This window comes from Amblyraja radiata, chromosome 30, assembly GCF_010909765.2.
Source record: "Amblyraja radiata isolate CabotCenter1 chromosome 30, sAmbRad1.1.pri, whole genome shotgun sequence".
NCBI lineage: Eukaryota > Metazoa > Chordata > Chondrichthyes > Rajiformes > Rajidae > Amblyraja > Amblyraja radiata.
Genome location: NC_045985.1, coordinates 9,717,397 through 9,736,776, shown reverse-complemented (window position 1 = coordinate 9,736,776; position 19,380 = coordinate 9,717,397). Strand labels below are relative to the sequence as shown.

General features: G+C 49.3%; 1 protein-coding gene across 1 annotated transcript; it reads left to right on the top strand.

Annotated features, from left to right (window-relative positions):
* Positions 1 to 10,765: 10,765 nt before the first annotated feature.
* On the top strand, positions 10,766 to 18,018 carry LOC116989851 (zinc-binding protein A33-like). The gene is made up of 6 exons (XM_033047419.1): positions 10,766 to 11,251; positions 11,341 to 11,436; positions 12,354 to 12,587; positions 15,866 to 15,888; positions 15,978 to 16,114; positions 17,283 to 18,018. The coding sequence occupies exons 1-6, from the start codon at positions 10,844 to 10,846 to the stop codon at positions 17,816 to 17,818; spliced, it is 1,434 nt and encodes a 477-aa protein (XP_032903310.1). The 5' UTR covers positions 10,766 to 10,843; the 3' UTR covers positions 17,819 to 18,018.
* The last annotated feature ends 1,362 nt before the right edge of the window (positions 18,019 to 19,380 follow it).

Here is a 19,380-nt window from a genome sequence, read left to right as displayed (position 1 = left end):
GCGTTTGGTCAAGCCGCCTGTCCGGTACGGAGTGGGCGAGTAGTCTGCTTCATTATGTTTTCCAACTGTTCCTGGTTTGCCTCTAGCGTATGAGCCGTGGTCGCTTTGTTTCCAAGAGAAAGGATGTAGATCAGTGCATGCTCCTTTAACATAGTGACCTCACCACTACTAACCACGCCCCATTGTCTCCTGTATAATTGTAGCTTCCCCGCCTCTAGCTCTCTCTCTAGTCCCAGTGATGACCACGGACAGCTAGGGCATAATGTGTGTAGTGAATAAATAAAGATACTTGGTAAGAGACTTTGTGTGTTGGAACAAGTCCTTTTACAGTCCTCAGATTAGGAGCCCAAAACTGTACGCAATACTCCAGGTGTGGTCTCACCAAGACCCTGTACAACTGCAGTAAAACCTCCCAGCTCCTATACTCAAATCCTTTTGCTATGAATGCTTTCTTCACGGCCTGCTGCACCTGCGTGCCTACTTTCAATGACTGGTGTACCATGACAGCCAGGTCTCGTTGCATCTCCCCTTTTCCTAATCGGCCACCATTCAGATAATAGTCTACTTTCCTGTTTTTGCCACTAAAGTGGGTAACCTCACATTTATCCACATTATACTGCATCTGCCATGCATTTGCCCACTCACCCAGCCTATCCAAGTCAATTCAATTCAATTCAATTCAATTCAATTCAATTCAATTCAATTCAATTCAATTCAACTTTAATGTCATTGCACAAATACAAGTATGGGTACAACGAAATGCAGTTTAGCGTCAGTCCGTAATAGTAGTGCAATATAGAAAAAAAAATACAGAATAATCAAAATACAGAATAATCAAACAATGTGGACTGAGGGACTGGAGAAATCTATCGGCGGGACTCCGAGTTCAGCAATGTGATGGTAATATTGTAGAAGCTGTTCCTCATCCTACTAGTATGAGACCTGAGGCTCCTGTACCGCCTCCCTGATGAGAGGAGGGCAAACAGTCCATGGTTGGGGTGAGAGGGGTCTTTAATGATCTTCCCGGCCCGTCTCAGACACCGTTTTCGGTGGAGGGCATCCATGGCAGGGAGCTGGGCACAGATGATGTACTGCGCGGTTTTCACCACCCGTTGTAGTGCCTTCCAGTCCGCTACAGTGCAACTGCTGTACCATCCCATGAAGCAGGTGGTCAGGATGCTTTCGATGGCACAGCGGTAAAAGTTGGTCAGGATCTGGGGGGACAGGTGAGCTTTCTTGAGCCTCCTCAGGAAGTAAAGGCGCTGCTGCGCCTTTTTGATCAGCTTGGAGGTGTTGAGGGACCAGGACAGATCCTCCGAGATGTGTACCCCGAGGAATTTGTAGTTGGAGACGCGCTCCACCTCAGTCCCGTTTATATGGATGGGGGTATGTCTGCCCCCACTGATCTTCCTGAAGTCGACAATAATTTCCTTCGGCTTCTTGGAGTTGAGGACGAGGTTATTGTTGGCACACCAGGTTGTCAGGTGCTGGACCTCCTCCCTGTAGGCTGACTCGTCGTTGCCTTGTAGCCTCCTAGTTTAGAGGGGTTTAAACGGTTTAGAGATGTTTAGAGGGCTTCAGATGTTCAGAAGTGTTATAGAGGGAAATAGGGGGGAATTGAGGGGGTTTAGAGGTATTCAGAGGGTCCCAGAGGGGGTTAGAGACGTTATAAGCCACCCGTGAGAAATTGTATTCCTCTGAAATTGAAGATAGACATAAAGCTGTAGTAACTCAGCAGGACAGGCAGCGCAGCGACTCTGGAGAGAAGACCCTTCTTCAGACTGAATTGAACTCTGGTCGGTGAGAGTACTGAAGAAGGGTCTCGACCAGAAACACAACCCTCTCCCCAGAGCCCATGCCCGTCCCGCTGAGCCACCTTCAACTTCAGACCCAAACAAAAAACACAGAGTGCTGGAGGAACTCAGCGGGCAAGGCGGCTGCCTCACCCGCTAGGTTTCTCCAGCATTTTTGTCTACCGCTAAACGTCAATGATTCTGGGAATGCTGAGGCGACAGGGTGAGAGAGAGGGAGTGGGAGAGCTAGAGGGAGACGAGGTGGGGAGCGGGAGAGAGAGAGAGGGAGGGAGAAAGAGAGCAAAACACAGAGAGACACAACGTGGGTCGGTAGGTGAATGACTAACCTGCGCACCAAGGAGAAGCCCCTTCTCGCGGTCCGGGGCCCTCACTCATGATGGTGAGTTTAAAGAAATTCTCAATGTGTCATCGTTCTACATTCCTCTGTAAATGTAATTGTGTTTTAAACAATTATTATTGACGCCGCGTGAATTTTATTCAAAGGAACATGACGTCATTAATACTCATTCAAAACACAATAACATTTACTGAGGAATGTGGATGAATGCAGATTGATGACATTGTATAACAACTTGTTAAGGCAAGGCCAGGCAAGGCAAATTTATTGTATAGCACCATTCGTGCAAACAGCAATTCAAGGTGCTTTACAGGAAAGAAAAAATAAAATAGTCAATAATTAAAATCTTCCTCCGAATCTCTCACGAAAAAGAAATCAGAGATCGAGCAAATGGAGCAGCAACAGAAACTAAAGATATCTGGAGTTCGGATGAGACTTTCCAGTTTCCATTTCCTGATCTTGTGTATATCCTTTACCTGTGACGCGAATAACAACAATGGGCCAGGCCTGTATAGCACAGTCGAGAACCTGAGCTACAGAGCGAGATTGGGAAGGCAATATCTTTACTACTTGGGGTGCAGGGAGATTATAGAGATGTTACGGTATTGTGGTCATGAGGGAAATAGATATGTCTCTCTCTCCCTTCCCCCCCTCTCCCCCCCTCACCCCCTCACTCTCCCGGGGGGGGGGGGGGGGGGGGGGAGCGCTGAGCGATCACTGATCACCGGCCTCGGGGATACTCGGCGATAGAGCGCTCGACCGAACGGGGGAGAGGGTGTGTGAGGAGGCACCCACCTCCCACGGTAAGGACCTTTTGAAATTTGATGGATTCAAAATGTTTTAGTGCATTGTAAAAGTATGATTTCAATGTTTTTTGTTTAAAGTATTTTTTAGAGAATGTAGGGTCTACATGAGAGGTAAGAGCATGTGATTATGGACATTGTGCCGGCGGGACTGCCCCGTCGACTGGCACGCTGCTTCTGTGGTGTATAACTCCGTGACACGAAGTAGTGCGTCTACCGTGATATCGGGTTCTCACTGTGCAGTTCACGCATACTCCCTGTGACCCCGTCTGGACAAGCTCTTCAATTGTCAAGGCAAAAACGTGCAAAGTGAAACGCAGGTAAAATGGTCCAAGACAGATATGTACAAAAGCCAACCTGGACATAGTTGACCGAAGCCCTATTTCAATGCTCCATGAAATCGCTGAGTGAAATGTTCGCCTTCTATGTCTTAAGGCAAGACAATTCCACAACGTGATGTATTAATCTTCATCTTTCATTTGACAGGAAGAGTCACACAACCTTCAGTCTGACTTCAAAGCCTGGTATGTTAAACTGCACCAGATCCTCTACGAGAAAGAAAACCGCTTACTCAGAGATCTCGAGGAAGAAAGGAGGAAGATTGTAAATGAGATGAATATAAAGCTGACGGAGTTTCAAAACAATTTAAATGACGTTCAGCGGGAGCTCGTGGAGTTACAGGCCAGAATGGATCAAAAAGACAGCGTGCGATTTCTGAAGGTGAGGCGCTACATTACAGGTTCGTTTAAAGAAAATCGCACTGTAGCAAAGCGTTGTGACTTTGTTCTGAAATAACACAGCTTTTTGTGCATCTGTGATCAACATAGAATTCCGCCCCTCTCTACATCATGGACATTCGGCCCATCCACTGCTGTCAGTTTTCCTGCTCCCCCCAAGCCTCTCCCCACCTACTCACAACATCCACCAGCAGTGCCCACAGTTGCCACATCTCTCGTCTTTATCCACCTTCATCCACCTCCCCATGAAATTACCACTCCTGTGGTAGAGGGTTCTATATTATCTTGACTGAATCTCTAGTGGAATTTTTGAAAGACCACCTGAGATTTTATCTTCAATTCACTTTCTTATCATGATCTGATATTTCAATGTTTAATCTTGTACTAAATGTTGTACCCTTTATCCTTTATCTCTACACTGTGGGCGGCCTGTTTTCATTCATGTACAGTCTTTTCTTTGACAGGACAGCATGCAAACAAACGCTTTTCGCCGTACCTCAGTACACGTGACAATAATACGTTCTTAAGTTCAGGTGATAGGAGCAGAATTTAGCCCATCAAGTCTACTCCGCCATTCAATCGTGGCTGATCTACCTGTCCGAACCTCATTCTCCTGCCTTCTCCCCATACCTCCTGACACCCGTACTAACCAAGATTGTATTAAAATCCGTTAATTTTCCTTTAATTAGCCCCAAAAACTCGCGAAGTGTGCAGTCTTTCCTGTAAATTTGATCCTCAGATTAACGGCAGATTTTTCACTAACATTCGTTGCACATTCTCCCTGGGTTCTTTGTTGATTCATGTAATATCCTCAATCCGTTCTAGCAGGGGTCAGAGATGGGGAAACGGGATTTTTCAGCAGCTCCTAAAGTTCTATGGAATTGTTTCTGTTGTGATGTGAACCATCAGTCCCAATGAATTCAGAATGAAAAAATCTAGTGCTGGAGCAACTCAGTGCGTTAGGCAACATCTGTGGGGGATTTGGATGGGTGACGTTTCGGGTCGGGACCCTTCTTCAGATTGTTGTTGGGAGGGCTGGGGAGCTGGAAAAGCGATGGAGTTCGACAAATCCTCATGACTGGCAAAGGATACAGATGAGGGAGGTTTGCCTGGCAGTTGGGTGGACATCGGCCAGAGATGAAAAGCATAGATAAGGGGGTCAGTTATGAAAAATGCAGTGATATGTTAAGCCAGATGGAGGATTGGAGGGGGAAGGGATCTGGGGGAATGAGTAAGAGTTGGTGTTTCTTGCAAGTCGATTAATTCCGATTTGTGTTTTATTTATTTCAGGATGAAGCTGGTCGGAAGAGCAGGTAGGACATGCTCTTGAATGAAACTCTGTGTGGATGTGTATTGTAACAAAAATTACATGCTGAATTTATAACCATGTGTTTACTATTTGCAGTGTGAGTGTTGATACCGTATCGTTGTCAGTGACAGATGCTGCCCCGGCCTTTGAGACGTTCTATCACCCCTCTGTATTTAGCGCAATGTTAAGAGAAATATCTGATGCCATTCAGCGGAGTAGCTTACAACCTGACGGTATGAATATAGCATTCTCTGTTTTGTTAACTTACATAATCTCCCCCTCACCCTCACACACACACACACACACCTTCTCCCTCCCTCCCCCACCCCATCCTCCTGCAGCTTCTCGATCCCATCCCCACCATCTTTTCCCTGTACCTCACCTGGACTCATATCCATTTCTCCCCTCCACCACAAAATCCACCGACATCTCTACCTCTGGCTTCACGATTCTCACCCCTTCCATCCTTATCTCACACCCTTTGTCTTTTCATCTCTGGCATTCATCCAACCATTGGCCTATCAAAAACAATCCTCTCGCTGGTATCCGCCTCTCACTTGTGTTGGGTGAAGATGGAATCACACCACAAGCCACAACTTCCCATCCCCACCCCTTTCCGCTTTCCGCAGACCGTTCCCTCTGCACCTCCCTGTTTGACTCGTCCCCTCCCCATCCAAACTACCCCCTCTCCAGGTACTCCCCCTGCAACCACAGGAGATGCACCACCTGTCCCTTTAACTCCTCCCTCCAACTCCATCCAAAGACCCCAACAGTCTTTTCAGGTGAGGCAGAGGTTCACCTGCACCTCCTCCAACCGCATCTACTGTATCCGCTGTATCAGGTGTAGACTCCTGTACATCGGCGAGACTAAGTGAAGGTTCAGCGATCGTTTCGCTGAACACCTCCGCTCAGTCCGCCTAAACTTACAGGATCTCCCGGTTGCTCAGCATTTTAACTCTCCCATTCCCAATCTGACCTTTCTGTCCTGGGCCTCCTCCAATATCAGAGTGAAGCCAAGTGCAAATTGGAGGAACAGCACCACAGATTTCATTTGGGCAGCTTATACCCCAGTGGGATGAATATTGACTTCCCTAACTTCAAGTAACACTTTCTTTCACTCCCTCCTCATCACTCCTCTTCGCAGCTCTCAGACAAGTTTGACGGTCTCCGATTGCATTTTATCTCTGTTTGCTTCTCCCAGCTAACAGCGATCTGTTCTACATTTCCCTTGATCACCATGCCCTTTGTTTCGTTTTCACACCTTGCATTTATTTATCTCTGTATCTCCCTCTCCCCTGACTTCGGTTTGAAGAAGGGTCTCGACCCGAAAAGCCACCCATTCCTTTTCTCTGCAGAGATTCTGTCACATCAAGCTGACATAGATTAATTTCTCCTCATTTATCAGACACATGTGAGTAACGTGTAGATGCAGAGCTTGTGTGGAATTATGGGCTGAGGGGGAATTGTCGTTTTATTCCAGTAGCAAACGCCGCTGCTGGGAAGGCTCACTGTTCCACAGGCAGCTGGAGATGTGAGATCCCTGAACGTAACTGACAGTCACACCCCTCCCTCTGTGTCTGTCTCACCGCCTCGCAAGAAAACAGGAGCACGTCAAGTGGCCCCTTATGTCCGCCCTCGTTCACTATGATAATGGCGACTCCACCACAACTCTACTTCCCCTTTAACCACCTCTAATCACCACTCCGGTCATTCTCCTCTTACATCAATATCACCCCCCCCCAACCTCCGCCCCCCCTCCTCCCGCACCACCACCACCCCCACCCATTCCCCCCGCACCACCACCACCCCCACCCCCTCCTCCCGCACCACCACCACCAACAACTACCAGCAAGATATCGGAATTCTACTTTTTGAGGAAGTGTCCCGAACTTAAGTGTCCCGAACTGTGTTCAAAAGGGAACTGCAGATGCTGGAATATCGAAGGTACACAAAATTGTACCTTCCCTTCCTTAACCCTCTAGCTGTCTCCTCCCACCCTCCCATCCGCCCGCCCTCGGGCTCCTCCTCCACCCCCCCTTTTCCTTCTTTCTTTCCCCCCCCCCCCCCCCCACCCCCCATCAGTCTGAAGAAGGGTTTCGGCCCGAAACGTCGCCTATTTCCTTCGCTCCATAGATGCTGCTGCACCCGCTGCACCCGCTGAGTTTCCCCAGCAATTTTGTGTACCTTATGAATATACCTTCTCATTTGTCAATGACAACCACAATCTCTCGTCCACCCCCTTTTGAAATCCCGGTCCCGGGGCCGCTGCTGCTGCCCGAGTCTCCCCCCACACCCCCCCCCCCCCCCCCCCACCTGACCCCCGGGGACTCTCTGATTCTCTGCATATCACCCCTCAGTCTCCGTCACCGTCGATGTGGAAACAGCGCATCCGCGGCTCGAGGTGTCTGAGGATCGGAAGAGGGTGAGATGGACCGGGACTCGGAGGAGTCTCCCTGACACCGGGGAGAGATTTATAGGCAGTCCGTGTGTGCTGGGATCGGAGGGATTCACATCGGGGAGACATTACTGGGAGGTGGAGGTGGAGGTGGCGGGGAGTAAGTGGTGGAATCTGGGAGTCGCCGCAGAGTCTGTGGAGAGGAAGATACGGGCCACACTTACCCCGGAGACTGGAGTCTGGAGCATCGGGCAGTTGGGTGGCGAGTTTGATGCACTCACCTCCCCTCCGTCCCGTCTCCCCGTCCGTCCCATCCCCAGGAGGGTGGGAGTTTATCTCAGTTACGAGTCCGGGACAGTTGCATTTTACGACGCGGCCACCAAGTCCCATCTCCACACCTTCACTGGGAATAAATTCACGGAGAAACTTTATCCTTTCTTCTGAACCTGGGATGAAAACCAGTGGCTGAGAATCTGCTCCGGTTCCGCTCCAGGGTGTGTAAAAGGGTCGGGTCCCGGGACCGGCGTCAGGAGCGGGGCTCAGGGGCTGTGGGGCAGAAACCCGGTGGACAACAGGTCGGCGCTGAACGAACGGCTCCCATTTAATCCCCAAATTCCGCGTCGTGAATCCCCAGTGAGCGTGGAAATAAAACCAGGGGGAATGTAAATGTGGGAAGAGTGAAATAAACAGCAACTGAAATCAGAGCTGTCTGTCGATCCGTTCATTTTAACGCGTTAACCGCGTCCGGCAACGGAACAGAAATTACTTTTGTGAAAATATAAAGATTGAAACAATCTCCCTTCCAGCGGGTTCAGCAGCAGCCGCGGGCGGCGGGTCCTGAGCTCCGGGCTCCCCGGGTCCTAAAGTCCGCCGACTTTATAGCGTGTTTGCAGCATTTGCTCTCCACACAACAGATTCCTTTTCTTCGGAACGGGTCTTTGGAAGAATGGGTTCAAACCGAATTCCCGGTTCCAGGTGGGAGCTCGTTGTGCTCAGTCTCTGCCTGTTTCTCTGTAGGATACGTAGATCATTCCTTGTTTCAGTCGCCCCCAGACCCCTCCCTCACCTCTCTCTCAGGTACATCATGTCTGCATCGGCGCTGCTTCCTGCTCTCGTTCACCGCTTTAACGCTTCATCTCCCTCACTGCCAGTTTCCAACCAGCTCCCACTTTCCTCTGCTCGAGTCCCGACTCTTTCCTTCGCTTTCTCGCCGTCTCTGTCGCCGATTCATGAAACCGCGAGTGACCAAAGTCCATTCCAAGCCCGCGGTCGCCTCCGGCTACTTTGTCCATCCACTACCACTGTGTAAATTCTGTAAAGGCTTGTTGTTTTTTTACGCGCGATTTAAAATACAAGAAAATCGTCCATCAAGTCTGAGGGTGACGACTCCAAGCGTGAAACATCAATGTCCCGCCACAGATGCTTAGGTTAGGTTAGGTAAGGGGGAGGTACAGCGAGACCTGGGTGTCCTTGTACACTGGTCACTGAAAGTTGGCGTGCAGGTACATCAGGCAGTGAGTAGGCATTTCAGTATAGGAGTAGAGAGGTTCCTCTGCAGTTGTAAGACCACATCTGGAGTATTGCGTACAGTTATGGTCTCCTAATTTGAGGAAGGACATCCTTGTGATTGAGGCAGTTCAGCGTAGGTTCACCAGATTGATCCCTGGGTTGGCGGGACTGTCATATGAGGAAAGATTGAAAAGACTAGGCTTGTATTCACTTGAGTTTAGAAGGATGAGGGGAACACTTATATAAACATAAAATTATAAAAGGACTGGACAAGCTAGATGCATGAAAAATGTTCCCAATGTTTGTCGAGTCCAGAACCAGGGGCCACAGTCTTTGAATAAAGGGGAGGTCATTTAAGACTGAGGTGAGAAAAAACGTTTTCACCCAGAGAGTTGTGAATTTGTGGAATTCCCTGCCACAGAGGGCGGTGAAGTCACTGGGTGGCTTTAAGAGAGAGTTAGATAGAGCTCTAGGAGCTAGTGGGATCAAGGGATATGGGGAGAAGGCAGTCACTGGTTATTGATAGGGGACGATCAGCCATGATCACAATGAAGGGCCGAATGGCCTCCTCCTGCACCTATTTTCTATGTATATGTCTTCTATATGTTACTTTCGCTGCAGAATTTCCAAATAGTCTCTGCGCGTGAGGCCACCATCAGAACTGGGCGCCCCCCGGATCACGAACAACACGGGGGCGAACACAAACACCGGAGGATGTGAACCCCCCCGCCCGCCCCAATCCACCCCCCTCCCACCCTCAGCACTGACCACCCACCACCCGACCCGATATGCAGCAGTGTCTCCAGTCCCAAACTGGTTTAGGTCTAAGTTGGGACGACAGATGGCACAATGGGCTAAGTGTTCGGCTGGCAACCTGAAGGTGGCCGGTTCGAATCCTGCTTGGAGTATGTACTGCCGTTGTGTCCTTGGGCAAGACACTTCACCCACCTTTGCCTGTGTGTGAATGTGTGTGTGTGTGAGTGATTGGTGGTGGTCGGAGGGGCCGTAGGCGCAGAATGGCAGCCACGCTTCCGTCAGTCTGCCCCAGGGCAGCTGTGACTACATAAGTAGCTTACCACCACCGAGTGTGACTGAGGAGTGAATGAATAATGCGATGTAAAGCGCCTTGAGTATTAGAAAGGCGCTATATAAATCCCATCCATTATTATTATTATTATTATTAAGTTCATCATTTTTCACGTGTACAAGGGTTTGTTTTGCATACTGTCCAGTCAAAGTAGATAGTAGCAAAGATAACTGCACTCAAGCAAACTCCAGTACAATGGGTAGAGGAAAGGTGTTCAAGAAGGAACTGCAGATGCTGGAAAATCGAAGGTACACAAAAATGCTGGAGAAACTCAGCGGGTGCAGCAGCATCTACGGAGCGCAGGAAATAGGCAACGTTTCGGGTAGAGAAAAGTGACAGTTACAATGTGCAGCATATGGTTCTCAGCATTGCATAGTCACAACCCGCTAACATTTATACAATGTCCTCACATCCCTTTTCGGAGACCACAGAGTGCTTTACCTGCGTAAATCACATTGAAGTGCAGCCAGTAATGGCAACTGGAATCCAGAACCTCATCAATGAAGGCCCAGAGTACAACATTAGGACATAGTCACAAAATGCTGGAGTAACTCAGCGGGACAGGCAGCATCTCTGGAGAGAAGGAATGGGTGACGTTTGAGGTCGAGACTGTCTGAAGTAGGGTCTCGACCCGAACCGTCGCCCATTCCTCGTGATGCAGCCTGTCCGGCCCGCTGAGTTACTCCAGCATATTGTGCCTTTGGAAAGGGGATAAGGCATCGAAGTCAGCATCGAACCCGTGTCCCCGGCGCTGCATTCGCTGTAAGACAGCAACTCTAACGCTGCGCCGCCGCGACCGCCCATATTCAGCAGCTCCGCGTCAGTGAAAACATTTTGAACCAGGAAGGGAAAATGGCTTCGAAAAAACAAGTCGAGAGTTGGACCGATGAGGCAGTTTGTCCCACCTGCCTGGATTTCTTCACCGACCCGGTGGCACTGGAGTGCGGGCACAACTTCTGCCGCTCCTGTATCACACGGTTTTGGGACAGGGAGGGGAGAAACTCCTGCCCGGAATGTGGAGAGGCGTTTGAAGAGCGCACCCTCAGAGTTAGTTGGGCCTTGGCGAGACTGGCTGATAAAGCTCGAAATCACAGCCTGTATCGGAAAGATGAGCGTAAACGTCAGTGCGAGGATCATCAGGAAGAACTGAAGCTGTTTTGTGAAACTGACAAGAAGCTGATCTGTGTGATGTGTGCAGCCGGGCAGGAACACAAGTCTCACAGCTTCACGGTGATAGCAGAAGCTGCAGAATTCTATAAGGTAAAAGCAAACCGATTCTGATCACTTGATCGTTCAATTCCTTGTTTATTGTCTGACATTTTATTCCCTGGTCTAAACCCAAATTCCAGAATCAGATGAAATCTTCCTCCGAATCTCTCACGAAAAAGGAATCAGAGATCGAGCAAATGGAGCAGCAACAGAAACTAAAGATATCTGGAGTTCGGGTGAGGCTTTTCCAGTTTCCATTTCCTGATCTTGTGTACATTCATTACCTGTGACGCGAATAACAATAGGCCAGGCCTCTATAGCACAGTCGAGAACCTGAGCTACAGAGCGAGATTGGGCAGGCAATAACTTTACATCTTGGGTGCAGGGAGGTTATAGAGATGTTAAAGTATTGTGGTCATGTGGGAAATAGTTATGGCTCTCCCCCCCCCCCCCCCCCCACTCCCCTCCTCTCCCTCCACCTCCCCCTCTCTCCCCCATCCCCCTCTCCCTCCTCCTCCATCCCCCCTCTCCCCCTCCCTCACCCCTCTCCCAACACCCCCTCCCACCCCCATTCCCCCCTCCCCGCCCTCCTCCCCATCCCCCTCCCTCACCCCCTACCCCTCCCACCCCCCTTTCTCCCCATTCTCCCCTCTCCGCTCTCCTCCCCTCCCCTCACCACCCCCCCTCTCTCTCCCTTCCCCCCTCTCTTCCCTTTCCCCTCCCCACTCTCTCCTCCATTCCCCTCCTCCTCCCCCATCCTCTCCTTACTTCTCCCCACTCTCCATCCCATCCCCCCCTCCCCCCACTCCCCCCTTATTCCCTCATCTCTCTCCCATCATCTCCTTCCCCCCCTCTCCCTCTCACTCTTTCTCTGTCCCACTCTCTCCTGGGATTGATGGGATTATCATATTCCTTGCACAACAAATAAGAAATCACCTCAACAAGCTCATCAATTGATAAGGTAAAAATGTGCAAAGTGAAATGCAGGTAGAATGGACCAAGACAGATGTGTACAAAGGCCAACCCGGACATGGTTGACCGAAGCCCTATTTCAATGCTCCATGAAATCGCTGAGTGAAATGTTCGCCTTCTATGTCTTAAGGCAAGTCAATTCCACAACGTGATGTATTAATCTTCATCTTTCATTTGACAGGAAGAGTCACACAACCTTAAGTCTCACTTCAAAGCCTGGTTTGTTAAACTGCACCAGATCCTCTCCGAGAAAGAGAACCGCTTACTCAGAGATCTCCGGGAAGAAAAAAAAAAGATCGTAAATGAGATGAAGATAAATCTGACGGGGATTCAAAACAATTTAAATGATGTTCAGCGGCAGCTCGTGGAGTTACAGGACAGAATGGACCAAAAAGACAGTGTGCTATTTCTGAAGGTGAGGCGCCACATTACAGGTTCGTTTAAAGGAAATCATGGAAACATAGAAAATAGGTGCAGGAGTAGGCCATTCGGCCCTTCGAGCCTGCACCGCCATTCAATATGATCATGGCTGACCATCCAACTCAGTATCCTGTACCTGCCTTCTCTCCATGCCCCATGATCCCTTTAGCCACAAGGGCCACATCTAACTCCCTCTTAAATATAGCCAAATGAACTGCCCTCAACTACATTCTGTGGCAGAGAATTCCACAGATTCACCACTCTCTGTGTGAAAAATGTTTTCCTCATCTCGGTCCTAAAAGATTTCCCCCTTATCCTTAAACTGTGACCCCTTGTTCTGGACTTCCCCAACATCGGGAACAATCTTCCTGCATCTAGCCTGTCCAACCCCTTAAGAATTTTGTAAGTTTCTATAAGATCCCCCCTCAATCTTCTAACCGAGTCTATCCAGTCTTTCTTCATATGAAAGTCCTGACATCCCAGGAATCAGTCTGGTGAACCTTCTCTGTACTCCCTCTATGGCAAGAATGTCTTTCCTCAGATTAAGAGACCAAAACTGTACGCAATACTCCAGGTGTGGTCTCACCAAGACCCTGTACAACTGCAGTAGAACCTCCCTGCTCCTATACTCAAATCCCTTTGCTATGAATGCTAACATACCATTTGCTTTTTTCACTGCCTGCTGCACCTGCATGCCTACTTTCAATGACTGGTGTACCATGACACCCAGGTCTCGTTGCATCACCCCCTTTCCTAATCTGCCACCATTCAGATAACAGTCTACTTTCCTGTTTTTGCCACGAAAGTGGATAACCTCACATCTATCCACATTATACTGCATCTGCCATGCATTAGCCCTCTCAGCCAGCCTATCCAAGGCACCTTGCAGCCTCCTAGCATCCTCCTCACAGCTAACACTGCCCCCAGCTTCATGTCATCCACAAACTTGGAGATGTTGCATTCAATTCCCTCGTCCAAATCATTAATATATATTGTAAATAGCTGGGGTCCCAGCACTGAGCCTTGGGGTACCCCACTAGTCACTGCCTGCCACTGTGAAAAATCGCACTGTAGCAAAAGGTTGGGACATTGTTCTGAAATAACGCAGCTTTTTGTGCATCTGTGATCAACATAGAATTCCGCCCCTCTCTACATCATGGACATTCGGCCCATCCACTGCTCTCGGTTTTCCTGCTACCCCCAAGCCTCTCCCCACCTACTCACAACATCCACCAGCAGTGCCTACAGTTCCCACATCTCTCGTGTTTATATCCACCTCCCCATGAAATTACCACTCCTGTGGTAGAGGGTTCTATATTATCTTGACCGAATCTCTATTGGAACTTTTGAAAGACAATCGACAATAGGTGCAGGAGGAGGCCATTCGGCCCTTCGAGCCAGCACCGCCATTCAATGTGATCAGGGCTAATCATCCCCAATCAGTACCCCATTCCTGCCTTCTCCCCACATCCCTTGACTCCGCTACCTTTAAGAGCCCTATCTAGCTTTCTCTTGAAAGTATCCAGGGAACCGGCCTCCATCACCTTCTGAGGCAGATAATTCCTCAAATTCACAAGTCTCTATGAGAAAAGGGGTTTCCTCATCTCCGTTCCAAATGGATCACCCCTTATTCTTAAACTGTGACCCCTGGTTCTTGACTCCCCCCAACATCGACAACATGTTGCCTGCCTCCAGCGTGTCCATACCGTTAATAGTCTTATATGTTTCAATAACATCCTTCTAAACTCCAGAGTATACAAGCCCAGCCGCTCCATTCTCTCAGCATATGACAGTCCCGCCATCCAGGGAATTAACCTTGTAAACCTACGCTGCATCCCTCAATAGCAAGAATGTCCTTCCTCAAATTAGGGGACGGAAATTGCACACAATACTCCAGGTGTGGTCTCACCAGGGCCCTGTACAACTGCAGAAGGACCTCTTTGCTCCCATACTCAACTCCGCTTGTTATAAAGGCCAACATGCCATTCGTTTTCTTCACTGCCTGCTGTACCTGCACCAGGCAGGAAGACCACCTGAGATTTTATCTTCAATTCATTCTCTTATCATTATCTGATATTTCAATGCTTAATCTTGCACTAAATGTTGTACCCTTTATCCTTTATCTCTACACTGTGGACGGCTTGTTTTTATTCATGTACAGTCTTTTCTTTGACATGGTAGCTTGCAAACAAATGCTTTTCGCCGCACCTCAGTGGATGCGGCCATAATAAGTGCATACATTCAGAAGTGATAGGAGCAGAGTTAGCCCATCAAGTCTACTCCGCCATTCAATTGTGGCTGATCTACCTGTCCTAAGTCAATTCTTCTGCCTATTCCCCATACCCGTGACTAATCAAGATAATATTAATTTCCGTTAATTTTCCTTTTTTAATTAGCCAAAAAAACCTCATGACGTGTGCAGTCTTTACTGTAAGTTTGATCCGCAGATTAACGGCAGGTTTTTCACTAACACTCCTTGTACATTCTCCCTGAGTTCTTTGTTCGTTCGTGTAAGACCCCCTATGCATGTCCGCAGGGGTCAGAGTTGGGAAATGGGAAATGAGGACTATAAACCCGGAAGTGTAGACGTGCCTCAGTCCCTGCAAGATGGGGGAGCAAGAGGTCACGACTGAGCTGCGAATAACACTGAACACATATCTACTAAACTGTGACGTGGTTTTACTGACCTGTGAGTGCCCTTAATGTGGTTTGAATATGAAGTTTGAAAATGTAAAGGTGGTTGGTTTGAAAATGAAACGGTGGTTGGTTTGAAAATGGAAAGGTGGTTGGTTTGAAAATGAAAAGGCACTTGAATTTGGAGGCCTTGCACCCTGCTTGAAGTGGTAGGAAATTGCAATTGAATTTGGTGGCCTTGCACCCTGCTTGAAATGGAATTTCAAGGAATAGCCCTGACTCAACTGCCAGCCCACCAGCCGTGAGTGAGTGAGATGCCAGCACACCAGGCTTGAGTGACTGAGATGCCAGCCCAAGAACCCATTCGACCCACAATGTCCATATTAGCCCTCTGGAAACCAGTCCCTTCAGCCCACATCACCCATACTAGCGCTCCGGAAATCTCCCCCTCCCCCACTGGCCAGCAATATTGGAATTGGTGGCGAGGTGGAATATTGCGTTGGGGGACCAGCCCTCCCGTGTGAAGATGGGACCCAACGGGTCCCACTTGGTCTAGTATATATATATATATATATATAAACCGGCATTTTGCATTTCTTGTATCTCAATTAATTCAGAGTTGTGTTTCATTTATTTCAGGATGAAGCTGGTCGGAAGAGCAGGTAGGACATGCTCTGTGAAACTCTGTGTGGATGTGTAATGTAACAACAATTACATGCTCAATTTATAACCATGTGTTTACTATTTGCAGTGCGAATGTTGATACCGTATCGTTGTCAGTGACAGATGCTGCCCCGGCCTTTGAAACGTTCTATCACCCCTTTGTGTTTAGCACGATGATAAGAGAAATGTCTGATGACGTTAAGTGGAGCAGATTACAACCTGACGGTATGAATATAGCATTCTCTGTTTTTTGTAAACTTACATAACCCCCCACACAAACACCCACCTTCTCCCTCCCTCCCCCACCCATCCTCCTGCAGCTTCTCGACCACCCCCCACCCCACACCAGATTTTCCCTGTACCTCACCTGGACTCGTATCCATTTCTCCCCTCCACCACAACCTCCACGGACATCTCTTCCTCTGGCTTCACGATTCTCACCCCTTCCATCCATATCTCACACCCTTTTTTATTTTCATCTCTGGCATTCATCCAACAATTGGCCTATCAAAACAATCCTCTCGCTGGTGTCCGCCTCTCACTTGCGTTGGGTGGAGATGGAATCCCACCACTGGCCATGACGTCCCATCTCACCCCTTAATGCTTTCCGCAGACCGTTCCCTCCGCAACTCCCAGGTTAACGCGTCTCTTCCCACTCAAACCACCCCCTCTCCAGGTACTTCCCCTGCACCTGTCCCTCTACCTTTCCCCTCTGAGTAACGTGTGGATGGAGAGCTAGTGTGTAACTATGGGCTGAGGTGGAATTGTCGTTTTATTCCAATAGCAAATGCAGCTGCTGGGAAGGTTCACTGTCACACAGGCAGCTGGAGATGTGAGATCCCTGAACACAACCGACAGGCGCACCCCTCCACCCTGTCTCTGTCTCACCGCCTCTCAAGAAAACAGAAGCGGGTCATCTGGCCCCTCATGTCCGCCCTCGTTCAGTATGATCATGGCGACTCCACCACAACTCTACGTCCTCTTTAGCCACCTCTCGTCACTACTCGTAGCCTTCTCGTCTTCCTACGATCTCCCTCAGCACAACCCGCCCCAACACCCTCTACCAGCAAGATGTCAGAATACTTCTGAACGTCTGAACAAGGGTCCTGAGCTTTTGAATACACCTACTCATTTGTCAACCAATGTCAATGTCCGAACTCGTCCAACCTCTGGAAATTCCCGCCCCAACACTACGAATCCGCCCCCTCAAGTTCCACAATGGCCATGAAATTCCCCTCTCCAACCGGGAGAAAAACTGCGGGAAAGATATCTGATGATCATCCGATATTGTTGTGGGTGAAACCCCGGGCGAGGTGTCAGTTATCCGCCCGCCTGTGCCCAAGTCTTTCCCCCGACCCCCGGGGACTCTCTGATTCTCTGCTTCTCCCCCCAGTCTCCGTCACCCTGGATGTGGAAACAGCGCATCCGCAGCTCGAGGTGTCTGAGGATCGGAAGAGGATGAGATGTACCGGGACCGTGAGGATTCTGCCTGATTGTACCGGGAAGAGGTTTACAGGCAGTCCGTGTGCGCTGGGATCGGAGGGATTCACATCGGGGAGACATTACTGGGTGGTGGAGGTGGCGGGGATTCAGTACTGGAGTCTGGGAGTCGCCGCAGAGTCTGTGGAGAGGAAGAGACGGGTCACACTGACCCCGGAGACTGGAGTCTGGAGGATCAGGCGGCAGGGTGACGAGTTTCATGCATTCACCTCCCCTCCATCCAGTATCCCCGCCCGTCCCATACCCGGGAGGGTGGGAGTCTATCTCAGTTACGAGTCCGGGACAGTTTCATTTTACGACGCGGACACCAAGTCCCATCTCCACACCTTCACTGGGAATAAATTCACCGGGAAACTTTATCCTTACTTCACGACTTACCATGATAACCAGTGGCTGAGAATCTGCTGCGGTTCCGCTCTGGGTGTGTAAAAGGGTCGGGTCCCGGGATCGGCGTCAGGAGCGGGGCTCAGGGGCTGTGGGGCAGAAACCCGGTGGACAACAGGTCGGCGCTGAACGAACGGCTCCCATTTAATCCCCAAATTCCGAGTCGTGAAACTCCAGTGAGCGCGGAAATAAAACCAGGGGGAATGTAAATGTGGGAATAGTGAAATAAACAGCAACTGAAATCAGACCTGTCTGTCGATTCGTTCATTTTAACGCGTTAACCGCGTCCGTCAACGGAACAGAAATTACTTTTGTGGAAATATAAAGATGGAAACAATCTCCCTTCCCGCGGGTTCAGCAGCAGCCGCGGGCGGCGGGTCCTGAGCTCCGGGCTCCCCCGGGTCCTAAAGTCCGCCGACTTTGTATTTATATCGTGTTTGCAGCATTTGCTCTCCACACAACAGATTCATTTTCTTCGGAACGGGTCTTTGGAAGAATTGGTTCAAACCGAATTCCCGGTTCCAGGTGGGAGCTCGTTGTGCTCAGTCTCTGCCCGTCTCTCTGTAGGATACGTAGATCATTCCGTGTTTCAGTCGCCGCCAGACCCCTCCCTCACCTCTCTCTCAGGTACATCATGTCTGTATCGGTGGTAGACTAAAATACTGTATCGGTGGTAGACAAAAATACTGGAGCAACGCAGCGGGTGAGGCAGCATCTATGGAGCGATGGAAATAGGCAACGTTTCAGGTCGAGACCCTTCTTCAGACTGTATCGGTGCTCTGTCTGTATCGGTGCTGCTTCCTGCTCTCGTTCACCGCTTTAACGCTTCATCTCCCTCACTGCCAGTTTCCAACCAGCTCCCGCTTTCCTCTGCTCGAGCCCCGTCTCTTCCCTTCACGTTCTCGCCGTCTCTCTCTCCGTTTCAGAGAAATCGTGAGTGACCAAAGTCCATTCCAAGCCTGCGGACGCCATCGGCTACTTCGTCCATCCACTGCCCCTGTTTGCGCATCAGAAATTGAATATTCCCTCCAAGATCGAGTGCGTACAGCAACAGCCCGCTTCCATTTACACAATGTCCTCACGTCTCTTTTACGTTGAAGTGCAATCTTGTACAATCTCGTTGAAGTGCAGCCTCGAATAACAACTGAAATGCAGAAGTCAATTTGCAGTCAGGAACATTCACAAACAGAGTTTAAAAGCAAGCTTCACGGCCCAAAGGGATTTGACTTTATTTGTAATGTTGTATTAGAAGCACAAAATGCGAATAAACACAGTATTTCTATTCGGTTCCAGAACTAGGGGTCACAGTTTAAGGATAAGGGGGAAATCTTTTAGGACCGAGATGAGGAAAACATTTTTCACACGGAGAGTGGTGAATCTCTGGAATTCTCTCCCACAGAAGGTAGGTAAGGCCAGTTCATTGGCTATATTTAAGAGGGAGTTAGATGTGGCCCTTGTGGCTAAAGGGATCAGGGGGTATGGAGAGAAGGCAGGTACAGGATACTGAGTTGGATGATCAGCCATGATCATATTGAATGGCGGTGCAGGCTCGAAGGGCGAATGGCCGACTCCTGCACCTATTTTCTATGTTTCTATGTTCTTGTGAA